At 37.4% G+C, this 24,264-nt stretch overlaps 1 protein-coding gene across 4 annotated transcripts in view; it reads right to left on the reverse strand.

Moving 5' to 3' along the window:
* LOC131037463 (uncharacterized) overlaps window positions 1-23,120 on the reverse strand; it is a 134,548-nt gene extending 111,428 nt beyond the window's left edge. The window contains exons 1-3 of one of the 4 annotated variants that reach the window (XM_057969630.2): window positions 23,099-23,120; window positions 21,594-22,270; window positions 21,156-21,468 (exon numbers count right to left, since the gene is read on the reverse strand). In XM_057969630.2, coding sequence (XP_057825613.1) covers window positions 21,156-21,468; window positions 21,594-22,195 — 915 coding nt within the window. In that variant the 5' untranslated portion in view covers window positions 22,196-22,270; window positions 23,099-23,120. Of the gene's footprint in view, window positions 1-21,155; window positions 21,469-21,593; window positions 22,292-22,512; window positions 23,042-23,098 lie in introns of those variants that run through there. The other 3 variants (XM_057969603.2, XM_057969617.2, XM_057969609.2) reach the window with 3 other exon arrangements.
* Window positions 23,121-24,264: the final 1,144 nt, after the last annotated feature.

Here is a 24,264-nt window from a genome sequence, read left to right on the forward strand (position 1 = left end):
AAAATCTTTATTATGACAGATGTTAAGAAAAAGGCATTGAGGAGACCTTTAAAATTTAAACTAAATATGGAAAATGAGCCCAATGTTATGCAGGAAAATATTGCCTCTGAACAGAACATAATAAGGAACAACAATAAAGCATGAAATTGTAATCCATGCAGCTCAACTTTCATCTAGTTAGCAATATATTATGTGAGATTTTTTTTCAGTTAGGTTAGTTGCATTCACAAATGATTCCATACACTTTAACTTCTCCAAATTAACAGATAGGATTCTTGTATTGCAACTTTTAACAAATCTTTTAGACTAGTTCATTTATAGGCTTTTAGTTTATATTGTGTGAAAAAAACCCTTTCTTAAAAAATTATATTTTTTGTGCTTTGTATTTTTCCTTTTTATTCTTAACTATTTATTCTGTTGCTTTCCTTTTTGTTGCTCCTTTGTTAAAAGTTTAGGTTGACTTGGTAACCCCCTAAGACTCTTGATCTCTGTATCCTGCTTTTTTTCTGTATCCTTTTAAAAAACTTGGTTCTGCAAATTAACTCATAAGTTTTTGCCTCATCCTGATGATAGATCATGGAGTATGATCTGATATATTAATTCAAAAATGCTCACACAGTTGTGTCTCAGAAACACTCTATTTTAATTGCAACTGACTGAGGAAATCTAGTCTCTTATAGATAGGATTCAATTTATGTAAAGAAAAAATATGTAAATAGATTTAAATAGTTTTAGTAAATGAAACCATGCAACAGCCAGAGATACCTTAGAAAAAAGTTATTTTTAAGGAATTTCATTAGGAGGGTCTAAGTGTAGGATATGACTTCCTTCTCTGTACAAGTCATAAACATTGTGAAGGACATGATTGATTGTTCATAAACATTGGTGTGGATGAATAACCTTGAAGAATTGCTATCCTTATAAATTGGAATAGGTTCACCTCTGACCTTTGGCTGTTCTACATATTGGTTGTAGCAAAACAGAGTTGGTTTTATCTTGTTTCCATTTTTGAAAATTTCATTTTAACATTTGGCTTTGTTTTACTTAGATTCTTTTAAATCATAGTACCATTCATAGAATTTAATATTATTATTTTGGTATATCTCAGTGGCATCAGAGTGGTGATTCTCTAAGCCAGTGGATTACAACATCCTCTCCAGCAAGGACTCCAAACAAGAACAAGAGAGAAGATTGTTTGAGTAGGTTATAGAAGAAATTTATAGTTTTATTTGAAAAGCATTGGTAGTGTGAGTAGGAATCTGAGAGAAATGACACGAACACTGCAACAACAATTTAATCCCATCATTACTTGTCACCTGGAACCAAAATATAACAGGGTGTGCAGACTTGGTCCCCATCCTAGAACACACAATATATGAACAGAGGGTAGAGACTTTAATAGAGATATTAGTAGACAATTATCAACAATTTACATGACCATGATTATGAACTCAAAACATACTGTGACTTTCGAGCATACCACGAGATGAGAGGACCTGATGGACATGGTTATAGAAAGGAGAACTTGTCATTCTAAAGCTTAAAACTTGACCTTGAATGCCAAAACAATACATTCCCAGATTTGAGGCTCAAGGATAATTGAACCATCCATCAATTCATAAACTTGATGTTTATTTTACCCAAAGAAACGGGACTCGGACACGGCTCGGACTCGGCAAGGCCGACCTGGGCTCGGACTCAAGACTCGGAGTCAGACTCGGCTTCAGACTCGGTTGGACTCGGGAAAGTGAAAAACTCAAGAAATTTAGAGATTTTTAAAGATTTAAAACTTGTTTCATGCAGCCTTTATTGAGTACACCTTAAAGACACAATAACATCATCAAACTCAGCTCATTTGATTACATACACAAGTATACATCAATCACATAAGCATAAACGCAAATTGTAGCTGAAGGAAATAACAAACATAGATATATAAATATTGTCAAATGTATACGATATTACAAAACTCATGGAATAAAAAATCCATGTCATCATATGATCATCATCAAATGTTCCATACAAATACCAAAGGTAAATACAACTACAAGCCTATGGCTCAGAGGAGCCTACACCCTCCGGCCCCAGCCTCAGCCCCCTGCGAAGGCGTCTAAGGTAGGTCCTAGATGATTCGACAACCATAGCTGCTCCCCATGACACCATGCCATGCTCACCAACATCAGGAACATCTGTGTCACTATCTGCTTCTGAATCTCTTGTCTCTACTCGTGCTCTCTGCTCCTCCTTTGCCATGGCTACAGTCTCAACCTCTATATCTACTTGGTCGATCCAATCAGTGTCAGACTCGGAGGTTAAATTTTCCCTATTTCTATCGACACAGTTTCCCCCCATATTTTTTGACGGGGGTTTGGGGGCAGCGCCCCCAAGGTGGGGTCAAGGGGCATCGCCTCTTGCAAGGTCAAGGGGCATCGCCTCTTGCAAGGTCAAGGTGCAAAAAGACTTTTATTATTTAATAAAGGTGTCGGGTGTTAATTTTCTATTGGCTGACATGTTGTAACCCTAATTTTTCTCATTCTTAGGCGAAGGTTGTAGTGAACAAAGACGAGATCATTCATTTAAAAAAAACTTTTTAAAATGTTTTTTTTTTTTGTCATTTTATTTGACCCAGCCGGCGGCCGAGTTTCAAGCACTGGACTCGCCAAGTTTGATGATTTTAGGCCAAACTTGCCAACTCGGCGAATCTGGCGAGTTCACCCCCTGGACTCGGACGAGTCTGAGTCCGAGCTCGCCGGACTCGGGGGGCATAAATCGTACTCGGACTCGCCGAGTTTGGCGAGTCCTGGGCGATTTTCCAATCTCTGATTTTACCATAAACACAAGGACTAATTTTTTAAAAAAAATCAATGGCATCATCATCACTTAAGATGTTCAATACTCTTAGGAAATAGATCTTTAACCGCTAAGATTTCTCTTGTTTTTTCTAGACTTGATTGGTAAAAAGACTAGTGATGGCCACTACATAGAGTTGAGGAATTAACATCAAAAGAAGCAAGAGTCTATGGATGTATATGGTCCAAAGATCAGAAAATCGCCAAGGACTCGCCAAACTCGGCGAGTCCGAGTACGATTCATGCCCCTCGAGTCTGGCGAGCTCGAACTCAAACTCGTTCGAGTCCATGGGGTGAACTCGCTAGACTCGCCGAGTTGGCGAGTTTGGCCTAAAATCACCAAACTCGACGAGTCCGGTGCTTGAAACTCGGTCGCCGGCTGGGTTAAATAAATTGACCAAAAAAAACATTTATTGCTATTTTTTTTAAATGAATGATCTCGTCTTTGTTCACTACAACCTCTGCCTAAGAATGAGAAAAATTAGGGTTACAACATGTCAGCCAATAGAAAAATAACACCCGACGCCTTTATTAAATAATAAAAGTCTTTTTGGCCTCGCGCAAGGGGCGCTGCCCCCAAACCCCCGTCAAAAAATATGGGGGGGAACTGCGTCGATAGAAGTAGGGAAAATTTAACCTCCAAGTTTGACACTGATTGGATCGACCAGGTACATATAGAGGCTGAGACTGTAGCCATGGCAGAGGAGGAGCGGAGAGCACGAGCAGAGACAGGAGATTCAGAGGCAGACAGTGACCCAGATGTTCCTGATGTTGGTGAGTATGGCATGGTGTCACAGGGAGCAGCTATGGTCGTCGAATCATCCAGGACCTACCTTAGACGCCTTTGCAGGAGGCCAGGGCCGGGGCCAGAGGGTGCAAGCTCCTCTAAGCCATAGGCTTGTAGTTGTATTTACCTTTGGTATTTGTATGGAACATTTGATGATGATCATATGATGACATGGATTTTTTATTCCATGAGTTTTGTAATATCGTATACATTTGACAATATTTACATATCTATGTTTGTTATTTCCTTCAGCTACAATTTGCATTTATGCTTGTGATCGATGTATACTTGTGTATGTAATCAAATGAGCCGAGTTTGATGATGTTATTGTGTCTTTAAGGTGTATTCAATAAAGGGTGCATGAAACAAGTTTTAAATGTTTAAAAATCTCTAAATTTCTTGAGTTTTTCACTTTCCCGAATCCAACCGAGTCTGACTCTGAGTCCCGAGTCCGAGTCTGGGTCGGCCTTGCGGAGTCCGAGCCAAGTCCGAGTCCCATTTCTTTGAGTATGGTCAAAATTTCTAAAAGACTTTGCATCTTGCTTCATTGAATTCCAACATCCAGAAAAAGATACATGTTTATGGATAGTATGAATCATAATTGGACTACTCGCCGAAAACTCGGCGAGTAGTTAAAACTCACGAGTTTTTCTTCAAGGTGAGTTTTTACGACTTTTACTCGCCAAATTCTTGGGAAAAACTCGGCGAGTTTCTATAAAAAACTCGACTGCATTCAAAAAAGCGGCCCAAACATGTCAAAAAATTATCTATTTTTTTTTCCAAGTCAGTCTCATTCTCTTCATCACAATATATACATGAAATATAACATTTAAGTATAAGTCTTATACTTTAAGTTATATTTCATGTATATATTGGCAGGATGTTTGAGAGTGGTTTCAGATCCCTAGGAGTTATAATGCATATTCTAGGTTTTAGAAGATCTTTTAAATTTTCAGACAGTCCAATTTTTAGTAATCAGTATGCTCCTATCAACATTCTCTCGCTCTCTCGGTCTCACTCACTTTATTTGCCCCGAATTTTAGACCTATCTATCTCCCTATCACTCTTCCTCTATCCCCCTCTCTACCACTCTCCATCTCACTCTCTCCTCTCTCCCCCAAGATCTAGACCTATCTCTCTATCCCTCTCTTTCTCACCCTCAGACCCCCCAAGGGGTGCTACCCTCACCCTAATTTTATTTTGTAGATGCTTGGGTGGCAAAGTTGGGGTGGAAATACCCCAAATCTCAAAAAAATTGCCCTCAGAATATTATGGCAACCTTGGAGTCCATCCAGTTGTGAATGCAATTGGAGCTTGTTTGAGACCATCCACACAAAGAAGAGGAGCAAGTTAGCTCAAAAATGCCTCAATGAACTTGTCTTTGTGCAATATAATCTTCGGTTGCACATAAGGAAGGTAGAGGAAGCACCAGCTGGTCCAATTGATTTGGATGATATAGATCCTTATAGTGATTGGACATCGCAGGAGCAGCCTTCATTGTTTACAGAGGATGACATCAATGATTTGGAGAGGCAGGCTACGGAAGAGGAGGGTGGTGGATTTGGTTTCACACTGGATGACATTGAGGAGGATGAGGAGACATTCCCAGTGCCAGGTGCAGCTAGTGGCAAAGCTACTCTAGGATGGAGGATGAGCCAATTTGCCCATCATACCGAGCGAGGAGGCACAATCACACCCACAGCAGACTTCTAGGACTAGACCCTCTAGTTCTACCTCCCCCCTAGTTTTTACTAGAGTTGGGAAGAGGAAGATGTAATTGTATTGATTTATTTACTTTTAGTTCTACAAAAACTATTTACTATTTTGCTTCTAGCCATCAACATTCCTCATGAGGATGCAATTTTGTACCCACTTTGTGTTTAGATATATCTAGACTCAGCTTGTTTCTTTTGTGTTCTCATTTATTGATTCATGGGATGCATCTTCTCATTGAATTTTGCAAAAAAAAAATGCATTTCTAATTAAATTTAAGCAATTTTTTAAGTTCTCGAGTTTTTTGCCGAGTATTGACCGAGTTTTTCCAGAGGCTTTTTTTTTCGGGGCTTGGCGAGTATTTGGTTTTGGCGAGTAGTTCAACTATGGTATGAATTATGAGCCAAATGGATACACTAAGGCTCTTATTCTAGCTAACTTGGATGTTACTATTGCATAAGACAGATCACTTGAAAACTAACTCAAAGCCGTGATCCTAGCATGACTATTTATTCACTCCACAAACGGGCCTTGTTATGGAAAATATTAAAATGATTAAATGTAAGTTGTCTTTTAATTTTTACTTTCCAACAACTGAACATTTCATTATTTTCCGCACATCCATCCAAAGTTACAAAAAATATTAAAATGATCCAACTATGAATTTTGACCATGCCAAATTAATCTTAAGTTCTCAAAATAACAAACTTAATTAAAATTGGTGCTCTCCAAAAACTATAAACTTCTCCGAGATGTGTGGAGTACTTCCACAATGTCAAAATTGCATCTGGAAAGTATCGTTGGACTCATCTTGACCTCCTGAACTCACTACCACAGTCAAAAAAAAAAATTGATAAAGTCGATGCTCTCCAAGATACATGGAACTTTCCAAGAATTTTGAAATGCATTAGAAAAGGGGCATTATAAGTCATCTCTTCCCAAAATTGCTCGTCCTCAAGAAATGCTAGCTCAAACGTCCAACTCTTTCCAACTAAACCCCCTCAAAGTACCAGGATCCCAAATCAATCTAAGAGGTTTGTAAATCAAGAGGTTTAATATGCTATGCTACATCACAACTGCAAATAAAACCTCCTACGCTCAATTTGCTAGAAAAAACAACAATCCTTTGCAAGAGTTCAGCAAGCTCTCAAAAAAACTATTTTTTCTGCCATATTTCCCCTATGCCATTCAGATAGAAACGAGAAAATCTGTATAGTCATTCACAATTTAATTTCAAGTGTCTTTGATGATGAGTTTACTACCAAACTCATTGAGAGATTTGATAAGTGTTGACGTGTTTTTTATGACCGCGTCTAACACAGAATAAAGTCACCAACGGTCACCTTATCCTCTCTTGATCAAGATTAGTCCGTATGCTAGGATTACTTAAAGTTCAAACGGCTAATTTTCAAGGTTCCTTCAGCGTGTGGACGTGACTCAATTGTTTAATGGGCTTGCCAATAACCCAAGGGGCCTTACATATGTTGAAGAAACTTATGCAAGCTCAAGGATTTTTTTTTTATACGGATGATTTGCAATAAAAGCTCTTAATTTTGGATCTTTTGGATTTTGAATTATGCAGAAAGTAAATAGGAATAGGGTAGAGAACAACTAGACTAAAAGTAATCTAATCCTATGAACAAGGAGACGGGATAACTTGCGCAAAATCCAACCACGCTTCGCTTTGCCAGCAACGCACAACTACACGAAGGCGGTGCAATCTTCAGAGGGTGTGTTAACGATTTTCAAATCATCAAGAGAAACCATCAAATCGAACAATCTCTTCTGATAATCGAAGTTAAACATACACATATAACGGAGGCTCAAGCTAACTTTGCACGGTATGCAACAATCAGCTGCACACCAAAAGTATGAGCACGAATTTTGCAACAAGCGATCCTATCAAATCCAGTTTGTCTAACAACATGAAAGCAAATCTAATCTATGAAGAGAATGAGACCATGCGAGCTCCGAAACAACACAAGGACACACCAACAATTGACAAATGTATTAAGTGTTTGCTTCAAAAACTCTTAGCAACAATCTCTGACGATAATCTCTCCTCCTTTACAAATGAAGGGGTCACCCCCTTATATAGGCCTCAAGCCATGATTACATGCAAAACCCTAATTAGGGTTTGCCCTAAAGATTCCCCACTCAAGGTGCAACAAGGTGGGAATCGGCAATTAATAACCCATTATGCCCATTTACAATTAATTTAAAGAGCCTAAAATAGCGCCCACTAGCACATTAAATGTGCCCCATGATGTTGATTATGCTCAGAATATAACCGACACCATCATAAATGCCCATCATTCTCCTAGTGACGGCAACATGCACGGAGAATCTGTCATAATGCCATAAATGTGACGGCTGCATGCAAAGAGATGCTTCATTAATTCAGTGTTTGTTGACTCGGCTGCCACTTGGTGGGAAAAACCCTGGAGAGAGAAAACTTCAAGAGGGAGAATCTCTGACTCTGGAAGTATTTTCTTGAAGTTTTTGAACTTGCCTTGCTCTGGAAAAGATTTTCAATGATTTTTCAACATCTATTTTTTAGGAATTTTGCACAAATTAGGGTTTCAAGTCCAGGAGGAAGAGAATTCTCCTACGAACCCAAATCTATAAAACTTTTGAAATTTGGATGTGATTTGATGCCCGAGAATGGATTTTTCAAATTTTTCCCTAGGGGGGGAAATTTCTTGTTCAGTTCATCCCTGATTCCTTCCTTGCCTTAGAAATTTTATCTTCAATTCATCCTTGGGTGTGATTTCTTGTTGTGGAAGAATTCTCCTTTGTTAAGGAATTTGTTCCTTACCCCGAGGAAGGAAATTCTTAATGCCTTAGCCAATTTTCATGATTTCCAAGAACTATGTCCTGAAGGAAGAAATTTCAAACACTTAGTCAATTTTTTACCTTTCCTGGAAGTTTGCCCTGAAGGAAGGAATTTCCGACACAGCCAATTTTTTCACTTTCTTGGAATTTCTTCTTCTTGGGCGCAATTTTGACTTGGTGGAGGATTCAATGAAATTTGTGAATCCTCCATGCCTCCTTCATTTTGGCTCATGTCCTTCATCTTGGACAAAATTTTGACTTGGTGGAGGATTCAGTGAATTTGTGAATCCTCCATGCCTCCTTCTATCTGGCGCTCCTCTCACTTGGGCGCTAAAATGCCTTGATCAAGGACTCTTGCAATTTGCCTGTTTCTCCATGCATTCTTCATTATGGCACCCTCCACAAGGCTGGGGCGGAAATTCCTCCTGAGGAAGGAAATCATTGTTTTGTGAATTGTCCATGTCTTCTTTTCAACATCCCTATTTTTTAGGGATCCTCCTAAAATTTAGGAGCCAGGTTCATTGGATGGAGAATTCTGCCATGATTCTAAATCTATAAAATTTTCCACACTCCGTCAAGATTCAGTGTCTAAAAATAGCAAATTCAAAAATTTGCCCGAGGGGAATTTTTCTTTTTATTCCTCCTTGACTCCTTGGATTCTATGGCTTAGGCAAAATTTCAACTTTTAGCTTGGGCTGAATTTTCTCTCTGTGGAGGATTCATGAAATTTATCCATCTATCCTTGCCTGACCCATTTTGGTGCCCAACTGCATCCTTGGGCAGAATTTTCACTCTGCCATGGATTCATGGAATTTGTCCATCTGTCCTTGCCTTCCTCATTTTGGCACCCAACTGCATACTTGGGCGCAATTTTCACTCTGCCATGGATTCATGGAATTTTCCATCTGTCCTTGCCTTCCTCATTTTGGCGCCCAACTGCATACTTGGGCGGATTTTTCACTCTGCCATGGATTCATGGAATTTTCCATCTGTTCTTGCCTTCCTCATTTTGGCGCCCAACTAAATACTTGGGCGGAATTTTCACTCTGCCATGGATTCATGGAATTTTCCATCTGTCCTTGCCTTCCTCATTTTGGCGCCTACGATTTTGAAGTGTTTTCCCGAGCTTTCCATTTTACAAATGGATTTCCAGCACTTGACCCATTTCTGGCTCTCTTTGTCTACTGTCTGACTTTCCGGAATTAGAAATGTCTGCGAACGTCTAATCCTCGTCTCCTTGTCTCACTGACCCTACCAGTAATGACTTTCCAAAAATAGAAACCTTCAAGGTACCAGCGTTAGATCCCTAGACAGGGTGCAGGAATGACTTACTATAAATAGAAACTTACTAAAAATAGTAAGTTTGATTTTTGGCAAAATGACGACATTCCGGGACTCGGAAAAATCCCTAAAAAATAGGGACTTTCTAAAAATAGAAAGTTGCTCCGTTTGGACTCAAATTTTACTGAGAAGTCCCTTGAAGGGTCCTTATTCCAGTCGTATGTTCAGTTTTCCAAAAACCCTAACAGGAACCCCTAAAATCTAGGACAAAAGGTAGAAACCCTAAAAAAAGACAAAATGGGCCCTAGACTTAGCCGAATTTGCTCAAACAAAAGGCAGACTTGACCAATATGACCCCCAAACACTTGCAAAGCAAAGAGACTGACGAGACTGCTGCAAAAAGACCCCAAAAACGCAAGCCAAAAGACCGGGAGGGCCTAAAAAGTAGGGGGTCCCCATTTGCAATGGGGCGATGTGTGAAAACATCACAACAATAAGGACCCTGAGGTACATTTTAGGGAGCTTGCACAACTGAAGCAGCATGGTACAATGGATGCATACATAGCGAATTTCCAGAGGCTCGGTGTTATAGTTTCAAGAATTACAAAGAGGAGATTGGTGGTGTTGTTTAGTAAGGGACTTATGGAGCCATTTAAGGGATGGAATAAGACGATCCCCCATCCTTGCACAAAGCAATGAAAAAGCGAGGAGTATGGAGTTCGCTGCCCCAAAAAACAAGTTCTCGTCAAAACCCTCTAGGATGAAAGGGGTAAAAAACATGATAACAAGGAAAATGTTCAACCCAAAGAGTCCTCTTCAAAAAGGGTGGAAGATGAACTTAAAAGAGAACTAAGGAAGAAAAATCTTTGTTTCACATGCAAGGAACCATGGGCCCCAAGTCATAAATGCGTAGAAAAGGGAAAGAACCGTAAACTGGAGGCATATTCAACTGAAAAATCAGAATCAGTAAATTCAAACGAGCAGACTGAAACAGAGGATAGTGAGGAAGAAAAGTCAGCAGAAGAGTCTAGAGGGGAGAAGAAAACTGAAGGTGTCCTTGCTAAACTCTCTAGTTTTAAAAAAAATGATATATTCAAACATAGAGGCATATTGAAAGGGCAGCCCATGTTGCACCTATTGATACTGGTGCTGCACATAATTTCATCCATGAGAACATAGTAGCACAAAGAGAGCTAAAAACCACAAGGTTTGGTGGCTTAAGAGTTATGACAGCAAATGGTCACACTATGACTTGCATGAGGAAGATTCCTCAATTGAGGTTTCTTGTGAACTACAAAGTCAATGATGATTTCTACATAGTGAATACTGGAGGCTTAGAGGTTGTTCTCGGTATGCAATGGCTTCAATCTCTTAGTGAAGTAATCTTGAACCCCAATGCTATGGAGCTGAAATTTCAGAGTGGTCATAAAAAGGTGGTGTTGAGAGGAATGACACATGAGGGAACCCATAATGCTACATGCGAAATGATGCAAGGTGTACCTAATCATGTCCCTGTCACAAAGTCACAACAAAGAGGTAATGATAAACTTCAGATTTTGGATAATCCTATGTTTAATATGAATATGGAGTTTGTATTTCATAATCCTTCTTTTGAGTTGCATGAAAATGGTTTACAGGAAGAATAGGTTCTTAATGGAAGTTTGTTTCCTATGATGAGACAATATGAATGTGATCAATATGGAATGAAGAATGATTTTTTGAATTTACCACAAGAAGGGAACACTATGGTGTCTTAGAGTTTGATAGACCTTGGTTTGGTGGAGCTTTGTTTTGGGGGAATAACTATGCCCAGGAGTGCTTGTGTGGGCTGATTGAAATCAAAGATGATGGCAGAGACATACCATGGGAGGTCTTAGATCCAAAGAGGGAAAGAAATGTTGCTGTTATCTGTTTTTTCAGTCACTTAATGAACCCATTTATACCCAAACAAGTGGATTAGAAAGAGGTGTTGAACCAAATTTGGATCACTAATGTGTTGGTAACTCAGGGAAGTGAGTTTGCAGCCAAGGAAATGATCAGAAAACTTGTTTTGGGGAAGGATTTTTTGAGTTGCAGCGATTGTCCCTCTAAGGAAGTGTTAAATTTGGGAAAATTTAACTTGAACAGCTGTAGCTTCGAGTTTCATACCATTCAGCCTCTTGATAGGGTTAGTTTTGAGTTCAACTTGATGGGAATGAGTGCTGTGATTGACCAAGTTCAATGTTGGATAAGTATTGGGGCACCCATTGGTGGCTACTTCTTGTTTTCTACTTTCTCTTATGGACAGGACAGCAGTTAATTTTGCATACACAGCCATTATGTCAAAGTACAAGCAATCTTGGGGAGGGAAAACAGTAATGTACCCTTCTTGCACCTAGCTCGGTTTGAGTTTTCCATTAGCCTATTCCAGGGTTTCCGTAGGCTAAGTGGGTTTGGTTAAAGGACTCAATGTCCTGTGGTGAGCTATTTCAGTGAATTTAAGTGTTTCCGGCAAACTTTCTATTTTTGGCATATTGCTATTTTTAGTAAGTGCTATATTTAGCACTTGGTCATGGACTCAATCCTCTATCAGTTCAATGCAATGGTTTTTAGTTGGACTGGGTGAGTTATATTGGTTTCAGAAGAAATTTATTTTATTTTATTCACTAGGTCTTTATAAAGTGTTTTTTTTAAATGTACCCCCTTGGCCTAGTAACATGAAGTTGTTTTTAAAGTGGGGCCATTTGACATCCTAAGTGGGCACCTAAGGAAGAGGAGAAATATATATTCTAATGGGTTTATATTATACTTCCAAAAGGGGAAGTCTAGGAGGAATAAGGAAACATAATGCAAATTTAAAACATATTATGAGAGCTACTAAAGTGGTCAACCCTTTCTAGGGTGAATTTTATTTCATGTAATTTGGAAAAGAGTGTGAAATGAATTCAAATTACAAGCCAGTTGCCCTAATCCCTCTTTCTCTCTTTTATTTGAATCTTAGGCCCTCATTTGCTTATGCTTGTTAATTTTAAGTGCTCAGATGTTAAACAAACTAATTATCCATAATCAGACTGTGAATAAACAGTAATAGTAATGAAATGCAAGACACAAGACACCAATACCCTGGGAAAACCTCCCTCTTGGAGGTGAAAAACCCAGCCTTAAACTATATAATGTATTATCTCAATGGTAGGCAATTACAACATAACAGACTTATCTCTTATTGCTGTCCAAACAGCAAGTTGCCAAGAAGATGGAGGATGCTGCCCTAACCAGCAGTAGGAGACCAAGGGAGCAGATCAGCAGAAGATGACTTCAACAGACTGGAGCAGAATTATAAACAATCTTGACAACCTTGCTTAACAATGTCCTTGAAGTTCACCCAAGTGTAGAGCAGCAGATTCGCCAAGAGTAGAAGAGCAGATCGCTAAAGTAGAGGAACAGATCACTAAGATAGGAGAGAAGATCGCATTTGCAAGTAACAATGAATATGTTTTACTTCATCTTGAAGTTGTTATATTTATATCCTCCTTTTGGCGGTAGACATCTAGGTCGGCTTGCAATACTTATTATTTATTTAAATCATGTTATATTGTTATTGCACATTACCACATTGGACATTTGGGTCCAGACCAATAGTTATTGACATGCCTTTGCACGTTACATTTTGGGCCCAGCCCAATGACACATCGAATTGCCTTTCCCACGTTACATTTGGGTCCAGCCCATTTAGCAAATACATTGAGATATCATATATATATTTAATTATCATTTAACATCAAAGTTCGATAATCAGATATCCGAACTTAGCTAATATTTTCAACAATGCTGAAGTTGATATCTTACTATTATGCTGCCAAAATGATTCTGGAGTTGTAATGTCCCCTTATGTTAGTACTTGGGAAGAAGGGAACAATTAACTTGTAAATCAATTGCAAGAGACTTCTTACAAAAAACTCTAGATTCTTATGAATTGTTGATAATGTTGATAACAAATACTTAATAGAATGATAATGTATCAATTCTGATGTATATGATAATTTAAGTAATATTTATAATCTGCAAATAATAATATGTGTATTGGATGGTAGATCACTGCTGTATCCGATATGACTTGAGGAATTGTGCAAGGTCTGGATGTTCAATCTGCAGAAGTATAGAGAAATCTCTGCTCTTCCTGATGTGTCAGTGTGAGACATATGCTACGAGACTCCATTTTGATGATAGCGATAATGCTATAAAGTGCTGTGTCTGATATGGCAATAACAGTATGCTGATAATCTTCTCCTATCACTTATAGAGATGAAGGATGATTGCTGTTTCTGATTATGACTTGGGAAATATGCAATGTGTGTGGTGCTATTTCTGATTTGTCCTTCGAACTATGCAACCTGTTTGATGCCAAAGGCAAATGCTCGATTGAACAGATCCAAATATGGATACAAATAATAAACAAAGACAAATCCGATGATGATAGGAATATGTAACATCTTTAATACTGATTGGTTGCATCCCTTCAATTTGGAGTAGTCGTGCCTTTCCTTGATTGTGTCTCCTCATAAGTAATTGTTAGTGGTTAATTGCACTCCTTCATGAAGATTAGATATGATGTTCTATTCACACCATTACATGATTATTTGCAATCGGAGTTTCTTGGTTATATGATTATTATTTATTTGACCAATCAATGGAATGGTTAGTTGCCGATCCCTTCCTTTAATCGATATTTGCTTTAATTCTTAACCATTGCTTAATCGCTGGTCATTAATCGTTGTCCTTAATCAGTTAGTTTAAGCAATATTGATTCTCCTTTGCAATCATCAATAGGTTTCCTGACTGGCATGATCTTGTCTTGCTGATCGGATCCATGATGGTAGTCGACATATCTCATTATATAATCATGAGGCAATTGATACTCTTTCTGCTATCTTATGATAGTGATGAATAAGAATGGATGTTATAGTGGTGACATTGATAAGAAGTTGTTTCCATGTATGATCGGTGTAGCTTTGATATTTGAGTGTTGTTGTATCCATGCAATCAGTTGCCTTCATGTTGTCTTGCTGATGATGATGGTATATGTTACTCATCCTCTCCATTGTCTTTCTTCTACATGACAGATGTTATAGATTGATATGGATGCATACATGATTGGTGCATAAGAGATCTTTGTTACAGTCATAGCTTCAATATGCTGTAAGCCTTCATTCCTTGATTATGAGAAGTGCGGATAGCGTATCAAACTTCTCGTCTTAACTACTCTATCTTATTCTCTATGCTTTACTTGGATCCAAGATAGGAAAATCGTGAAGTCTTGTGAATAAGACGATTTTCCTTCATTGGGTGTTCATACTTCATTCTTTATTGATACAATGTGTAATACTACCTACTTGGACTACTTAAATACTATGTACAAATTGTTATTTCCTAACTACTAACTAGTTGAAGGTGTTTCAAGGCTGCCACCCTCGATCACACAGGTGTTTTTCTTGCTTCTTATTATAATGTTTAAGATGGGGATATCACAGGAGTTCATACTTTGACTGGTTGAGGACAAAATCCCTCATCCAGATAGCTAGTTTCGGTGGCAAAAGACCCACCCAAGCTGGTTGGTGCTCACAGTTGCAGGTTTTCAGTGTGTTTAAATCTTTAAGATGGAAATTTGGCTTGATGTTCTTTACAATATTTTGATGTGAGTTTGTGGTGTTTGGTTCAAAGTGTGGTTTCAGTTGTATGGTGTGAATTATGAAGACTTTTAGAGTTGTTTTCTGAGTGCTGGTGTGGGTTTTCTGAATTCTGCAAATGTGTTTTTTTAGTAGCTGAAATCAAGTTTTGCTCATATCTTTCTAAGGCTGAAAGTTATCACTGTTTATTGTTTTTGTGGATATATCATAGCTGGGCGACTTCTTTTGAGCATTCATTCGAAGTGTTAGGCAAAGAACAGATTTTCCAGGGCAAAATTGTAAATGATGTTCAATTTACATTCAATATGCAAGTTATATTCTATTTAATATTATCTTGTTCTATATATTACTGAATTAACATATGAATCTGACTATCTTCTTTTGTGTGGCAGGTGAGAGGAGCATTTGTTATTTTCTATATCCTTTCTCACGAATGCCATTCGATATATATATATAACAAGCGGGGTACGATCAAGCAATGCCTTGATCGGTCATAACCAATCAAGACATTACTTGATCGTGCCTCTTTGTTAATAACAAACAATGCATATTAATTACCAAAGCCAACCGGTATATGTTTATACTTTAACACCCGATGACTATCGGTGTATGCATAATCTTAACAGCCGATAACTATCGGCGTAAGCTTAACCTTAACAGCCGATAACTATCGGCGTATGCTTAACACCCAATAACTATCGGTGTAACTTTATCATGCCACCCGATATTAATCAGTGCACATATAGCCCGATATCAATCGGTGTTCGATTAATCATTTGTTTATTATCAATTATGTTAATCGACACAAATCGAAAGCATTAGCATGATTTAGTAATCGATGAACATAAACAATGATATAGTATGATTATCGATGTTAAGGATTTGATCGATCTGAATAGGTTGATTATATGCAAATGTAGAATGGCTATCAAATGAAGAATTAATTGCTTGAAGGTTTTCATCATAATTATCGATATGATAAATGATTGAATGAGAGACTTCATTTATCTCTCATTCAATCATTTATCTTACCGAAGCTATCATGCATTAACACTCCCTCTTAGCTAGGTAAGGTAAATGTAAACAATATATTCAAGCATCACAATTCAAATGATAGTTAGCATTTTTTACTCAATTTGACATTCTAGAAAATCATACCACCTAATCACATGATATGAAGTATCACCTAAACACGTGATACAGATGTCCATCACGTCAATCTTGTGAAGAAAGGATATCACTTAAGCATGCAATATCAGTATTGCCTAAACACGCAATACTTAAGGATACTCATATGAGAAGGATTAACTTCTCATCTTATCCAAGTTGTGATATGTGCACTAACACTTTATACAAATGTTTTATCACAACACAATCATGGCACATCCATGACACACCAGAGATCCAACATGATAACTGGTTTGGACATTATAAGATCGTCACCTTATAATGTCTCCATACAAGTGTTCATTATCTTGAGAGATCGTCACCTCTTAGATAAGAACTCAGGGGATCAAAATCCAAAATGTCCTATCATGACAAAGAAGTTTACACATTAAACATCTTATTGATATGCAAATACAAATTACAAAGCAAATTACCTTTCTATCTTACCTAAACCTTTTCTGAAGTGATCAACCTTCACTCTCGAAAGAGGTTTGGTCAGAATATCTGTCGTTTGATCTCCTGTACAAACATATTCTAATTAGATCACATTCCTGTCTACCATATCTCGCACATAGTGGCATGGAATCTCAATATGCTTGGATTTGTCATGGAACACTGGATTTACTAAGAGTTTTATGCAGCTCTGATTGTCACAAAGTATAACAGTGGGTTTCATAGGCTCTCCAAACAACCCCACAAGCAACTTCCTAAGCCATACTGCTTCTCGGGCAGCCATAGAAGCTGCAATGTATTCTACCTCGGTGGAGCTTTGAGCTACTAAAGACTGCTTCCTGCTGATCCAAGATATCATGGCTGAACCTAGACTGAAGCAATACCCTGAAGTGTTTTTTCTGTCAGTTACACTTCCAGCCCAATCTGAATCTGTAAATCCATGGAGGTTTATGTCAACTTTCTCATATTTGAGACCAAGGTTTAGAGTACCTTGTAGGTATCTCATGATGTGCTTTACTGCAACCAGGTATATCTCCTTAGGTTCACACATGAACTGGCTTAAGGCATTAACTGCATAACAGATATCTGGTCTTGTATTCACCAGGTACATCAGGGACCCAGTCATCTATCTGTATTGAGTAGAGTCAGTGGGTTGTGACTCTGTTGCTGCTTCTTTAAGTTTATGTAAATTGGTTTCCATAGGAGAGGTCATGGGCCTACAGTTTAGCATTCTGAATCTATTCAATATATCCAAGGTATACTTTGTTTGGTTTAGTCTCTTCTCAACTTGGGCCTTCCAAATGAGGCTTTCAATGAACTTATGTGTGATATCAACCCTTTGTTAAAACTTGCGCCACTTTTTCTTCTATAAACAAAAGCTGATTTTTCCATTCTTGCAATTCATTAGGCCTTTGTTCTATATCAGCAAGGTAACTTTTCTCATCACACAATAAGGTCTCGTGTGCCTCTTCCTCAATTTCTAAATAGGCTTCACCGAATTGGTCTGAGTGCTCATCATTACTTGTTAATCTAAAATTTTCAACAAACCCAATATCATCATTAGTGCCTTCAAAAAAAAGAATTGCATAACTTTCATCTAGATTATTCTGGAGATCCTTTCCTCTAAATTATTCTGGAGATCCATCTCAAGTTCTGATATAACTTCAAAGTTTTTTGATGTTGTCTTTCTTCTTCCTTAAAATCTAATATCTTAGTTTCTTCTTTGTCCTCATTATCACTCTGCAGGAATAAGCATGTAATGGAAGTCGCTAATCCATCTTCTTTATTGCTCCATTTTCCACACATCCACTCGAAGTTACACAAAATATTAAAATGATCCAACTATGAATTCTGACCATGCCAAAATGACCTTAAGTTCTCAAAATATCTAACTAAATTAAAATTGGTGTTTTCCAAAAATAATACACTTCTCCAAGAAGTGTGAAGTGCTCCCAAAATGTCGAAACTGCATCCAGAAGGCACCATCGAACTCATCTGAATATCCTAAATTCACTGCCACTATCAAAATTCCTTTCTCATAAAGTTGGTACTCTCTTCAAGATTCTTGGAACTTTCCAAGAATATTGAAATGGACCCAAAAAAGGACACTACAATTTTCCAAGTGTGTGAAGAGTAACATATCTAACATCCCAGTTTCTCACATCCGCCAACTAGTTTCATAACTTCCTTGCCGGTCTTCTACAATTTGTCAACAAGATTTCAAAAAAAAAGCAAGCAGGTAAAAAATTATGTTTGAGGAAATTCAAGGATTGTGTGTTGTTTCTCCTGATATTGTACTTTTGGAAACTTTGCAATACATACTTGTAGTACAATGCGAGGAGGATGGAACCCTTCCAACTTTGAGTGCACCCTTAAAATGTATTGATCTTACAAGCGAATGGATGGATTAACTTCTTTGAACAACTTTGAGGTTTTCATGTAGAAATCACCATGGTATTCACCCAAGGTTTCAAAGATGGAATTCACCTGAAGTTTTTCTACTTCATAAAAATTCCTTTGTCTTCACTTGTCTCCCTTTGCTTCCATTTAGATTACTTTCATTTAGCCAAACTCTATTCAACATCTATAACTCTAGCATATACATGACATGAAACAACCATAAGACAATGTCCTTGGGCTAACACAAAAGTGTGCAATTTGTCCAAACAATGGTGGTGCCAAAAAAAGATGGAACTCGGTGCATGTGTGTGGACTTCAAAACCTTGAACAAAATAATCATCAAGAACCTAAATCCATTGCCACAAATTGATAATCTCCTAGACCAATTGCAACATGCCAAGTATTTTATCAAGTTTGATCTTAAATCTAGATATAACCAAGTTCAAATCAAGATGCATGCAAAATAGCATTCAAGACAAGACAAGGCCTATGTGATTGGCTTATACTTCCATTTGATTTCTACAATGCACCAACAACATTCATGAGATTGATGAATGAGGCACTAAGACCAATTGTTCTCGTGTTATAGTTAAGTGAATGATATCTTGATTTTCAACAAGACTTTGGAAGAAAATTTGTTGCAGCTCAAACACATCTTGCAAATTATATAATATGTCATATGCACATGTATATTTTAGGTATAGACCTTATAGTTAGATCCTTATTAATTTTATTTAAGACCTATGTTACCAGGTTTGGCAGAAACAACGAATTGGGTAATACAATTCGACCCTAGGTATGGAGCCAAAATAGGCCTGGATTCGCCCAATGTCCAGCCCAGGCATTCTTTGTGGATTTCGTTTGTTTTGTGTTTGCATCGTCTGTTTTTTTGTCATGTGTATGCCTTGATTTTCTTTTCATGAGATAGCCACAATCAAATAGTAAAACACTTGCCCTTAAAAAAATTCCTTGATTTTGTTTGAAAAGTCTTCTCAATCAATCATTGAATCTCATTTTTTAGTTACATACTTTCAAGCATTTTAAATATTTGGCAGAGAAGTGGTGGAAAGGGATGGAGAGCAGGGGCCTAAGGCCTCTCGTGATATTTCATATTTTTTAGAAGCCTTATTTGTATTTTTTTACTCTTAGGGGAAAAAAAATCATAAGTATTTGATTTTTTTGCATAATAGGAATATCTTTATATATTTGCAAATTATAAATATTTATATATTTTTAATACATATTTTGCAGATTTTGTGTATATATACAAACCCATACACATACCTCGGGAAAATATTCATACCGGCATACCCAAACCATGATCCTGTATCAATCCCCGTACCACGACATTCAATGTGATCCCCTAATAAATATTATGCTCTAATATCGTGTGTCTCTTTGTTATCATGCACTGCCACACATGACTTTGTATAACTTCGTGTAGACATTTGGCAGCTTCAGCAGATCTACACATGGACAACTGTGGCCATGTAACAAAATATCAACCATTAAGGCAAGGGTACGCAAGGGTACCATAGGGGGGCTTAAGTTTCTATTTTTTAAGAAGAGGTGGTCCCATCAAGAAATTATTTTGTTGCTACGGGATTATTTGGAATTTTTTCATTAAAAATAGAAGCCCCTACTTTTTAGGCCTGCGAATTTGAGCAGGTGAAAATAGGGTGGGGCTAGAGGGCTAGAAATTGCTCCACCAGCTTAAGAATATTTTATGCCACTTGTCCATCATCTAAATTTTAGAGGGAAAACTAAATTTATTTACCAACATCTTGCTTAAATTTAGGAGCTTAAACTTAAGCTGATCTGCACTACAAAGTTCATAGGACTGCCGGCATCCTTAAATTTAGGAGCTTAAAATTTTAAGCTGAACTGCAGTAAAAAAATTCATGGGACAGCCAGCTTTAAAAAATTCCAAAAAAATCTCAGCAGTTCCAGCTCTATTTTTTTAGGGAGCCCACCTCCATGGGACCCCACCCTAAGAAACACAACCAATGGGTAATTCAAAGGTTAACAATTCAAGATAAGCCGTTACATTTTGTTCCTTGTTTGTAGTTGCATATTTATTCTATTTACTCACACATCTCCCACATTAGGGAAAAGGAGAGATATATTCCAGGCATAGGCAAACCAGGTTGATGTTTTACCCCATTCTAGTCATAAGAATGTTCATTCCTCGTTGCACGATTGTTAACATCTATTGTAACCTATTTATTTCTGTTTCTGAATAGAAGTAGCACGCATTTACTAAAGATTTCTGCTCCAATTGTGTCATGGTTTACTGTCTTTTGTTGTTTGTCCAGCAGCCCACCTGGGATTTGGATTAATTTTCCAGCAAATATAAGAGTTATATTTCTTTGCAGTTTTAAAATCTTTTGACTATTATCTAGTTTCCTACCAAAGTCATTTCAGTCATGGTATCCAGGCATTATCAGTTTACTCTAAGAAGGACCATTGTCGGATTATAACAAGTATTAAAAAAAACACAAATAATACCTCTTCTTTCATCTTATCCTGGAAGGTGGAGGGCAACATATTGGGGAACAGTTTTAGAAAAACTGGTAACAAGAACTCCATGAATGGCACTATAATAAATACTGCAACTGGTACAAGCCTGAAAATATCTGCTGTTGTTCTTGTTAGTTGCTGTCTTTCTCTTCGTGAGAGACTTTTTCCACCAGCAAGCTTTAACAGTAACCTGGAGCATATCCTTATATCAGCCCAAAGAAGCTTAAATCCAATCCAATAATGTTGCAATGCTCCAATAAAGTCATCCTTCCACTGAAGAAGTTTTCTGGCCCAATCCTCCCTAATCAACACATGGATGATGAATAATCAGTTAAAATGAAGAGTAAAATACTCTGTCAGGATATAAATTAAGTCTGAAACAAGATGTAATAAGTTTATGGTTCTCGTTAAAACTGAAAGGCTTGCCTGCTCATAGATGCAACAGCCCTTAGTGCAGGTCCAATTCCAAGCAATGAAGACCAAACCTTTGTTAAAAGACTCTGAGTTTTCCTGCGTGATTCCTGCACCTGCTTTGCCTTGGCCTTTGCTGTAGTAAGCCCTTCTACGGCCTGATCGCATTCTTCTGCCGATGGTTCCATCTTTTTAGGCTTTGGAGACTGCTCTTTACTGTCGTCTTCCTGAATGTCTGGAGCGCGTTGGCTTGCTGTTGCAGATGATGACGCGTTTCGACACTGAGATATCCATCTGGTATCTGCATATGATCGAAACTGAGGCCCGTCATATTTTGCAAGAACGCCAAAAGGTGTTTGGTCTGTGAATCTTAAAAGATGTCTTGCCAATGCAGGAGGCGAGTTTCTTTTATAAGAAAACCAGTTCTCATTCCTGGCATTTTCTACTTGTGCATCAACAGGAAACTGTGGAATTATTCGTAAGTACGAAGACCATTCCGATAATGACGATGGTGATTGCTTAACATAGGGATTATGATCAGAAAGTAATCCGCCATCCTTCCCTATAAGTTTTCTCACAATACTTCGGCGATGGATGCCAAGCTGTCTAGAGGCCATTGAAGACCCACCTTACCTAATTATTCCAAAAATGGCATTCAAGCAGTAGGGCATCTCTGTCTTTCTCTCTCAAACCTGAAATCACAACATAACCCTTGTCGTAATTAAACAGGGCGTTATAATCATATCGACCAAACTTCACTTCAGCCTGATTTAAAGATGCAGAAACAGTATCAACAAATTCAGTATAATAAATAAAGTCAACTTCCCAAAACGCATGAAAGAACCCCTAAACCATACAGCAATAAACCCACAAAAGCAAGCTCAACCACCCAAAACACGAGCGAATTACAAAACTATGTGGGATGATATACAACCTTGAAAACTTTACCGTTGGAAGTTTTACTCCATAACATAGAAACCTGGCTTTAACTCTGCCAATTAAACTTTTTTCATTGAAAAATCTAAAACCCTGATTTTAATTAATCAGCGTGCAGAATTTTCTCCTCAATCGCAACATGTAAAAAGCATAGCATGGTCGATGAAGCGATTGTAAATCCAATTGCTAAGCATCCATTAAATAGAAGCAGTATGGAAGGTCTTAATTGTTAAATACCTTGGCAAAAACAAGTAGCTACTTTCAGTAACACTGCAATGGAGACCCTTCGCCTATTTCTATTTAAATCTACACTTGCATTCTCATATCCGCCTCCAACTGCAACTCTTCCTCTACCTTAGGAGGAGGTTACTATAAAATGTAACAGAAACTGGGTTCCCTATTATAAGTAAATAATTTTAAGTACTTAATTATCTGTTTTCCCGGTCAGAAGAGCGCTAATTTTCAAAGTCTCCCGCAGACAGTTTCAGTGACAAAATCGATTTCTATTTTTCACGACTGAAAAATATGTACCTACTCCAAAACGTGTGTATTTAGAAAAAAACTACGATGAGGTACGAAAATACCAGATTCTCTATTCCGTATAAGGCGCTTGATGCATGTTTCAGTAGTATTTTGGCTTCTTAGGAATATTCAATTTTCTTGAGTGGGATCATGGGAGGGGTCTTCAGATCACAAGTTGTAGGAATATTCAATTTTCTTGATTGGTATCATGAAAGTTCTAGAGGATTATAAGTTGAAAAAGATTTGGTCTTTTAAAGTGGTGTATTTATATGTAAAAGTTAACATTTGTTTTAAATATAAATTAAATCTCAATCATTATAATCTTATGGTAATTTTATTTTATTTTATTTTTGCCTATTCTTAATCTCAATCTTAAATACATTATTTATCTTTAAGTCTAGTTTATGATCATAAGTAAGACTTTGGTCTTAATTTACAAATTTTATATTAATCATTGATTAAGTTAACTTGACTTCAATTAGTTGTTCCTCACTAACTTTAGAATGAAATATTTAAATTTGAATGCTTGGGTGATGTATGATAGAAAAAATCTCTAGGGCTTTTCCACTAATTTCACTCACTATTATAGCTTTCAACCAATAGAACATTGCTTATAGTTTCTGGATCCAATTGTGTGAGAAATTTATTAACCATCAACATTTTGGATCACACTTTATGATTACATCTCCTTGGACTCTCTTGCATCCTGATGATGGATCATGGAGTGTGATCTAAAACATTGATGGTTGATAAATTTCTCACGTGATCAAATCCAAAAATTACAAGCAATATTCAAGTGGATACCAATGCTTTCGAGCAGAACCTAGTCTGGGAATATAAAGGGGAGCAAGTTTTTGAATATTAGGCATACATAGTTCAAGGCCACACAAGGTGTTCAATGTCACATTAAAGGTATAGGGACACTAGTGAAATTATGGACCTAATAAAGCACGATTAACATTTATACCTATTAGATCTCTATTGTCATGTAACTAAAAGAAAAACCTTGAGTTTGGTCATATAGTGTGTGATTCAACAAAACATTCCTTATCACACATAGAGCTAGTACTTGTTTCCCTCTTTGTCAATTTCAATAAGTTTTTGGTCCTTTGTATGAAATTGACTTGTTTATTTAGGTTGATTAATTATTTTTTTCTTAATTAGCAAATTAATTCTCCTGGATGTTTGGTAAAGGGATATTTTCATCCTCTTCATTTTGGTGAATGCT

This window comes from Cryptomeria japonica, chromosome 6, assembly GCF_030272615.1.
Source record: "Cryptomeria japonica chromosome 6, Sugi_1.0, whole genome shotgun sequence".
NCBI lineage: Eukaryota > Viridiplantae > Streptophyta > Pinopsida > Cupressales > Cupressaceae > Cryptomeria > Cryptomeria japonica.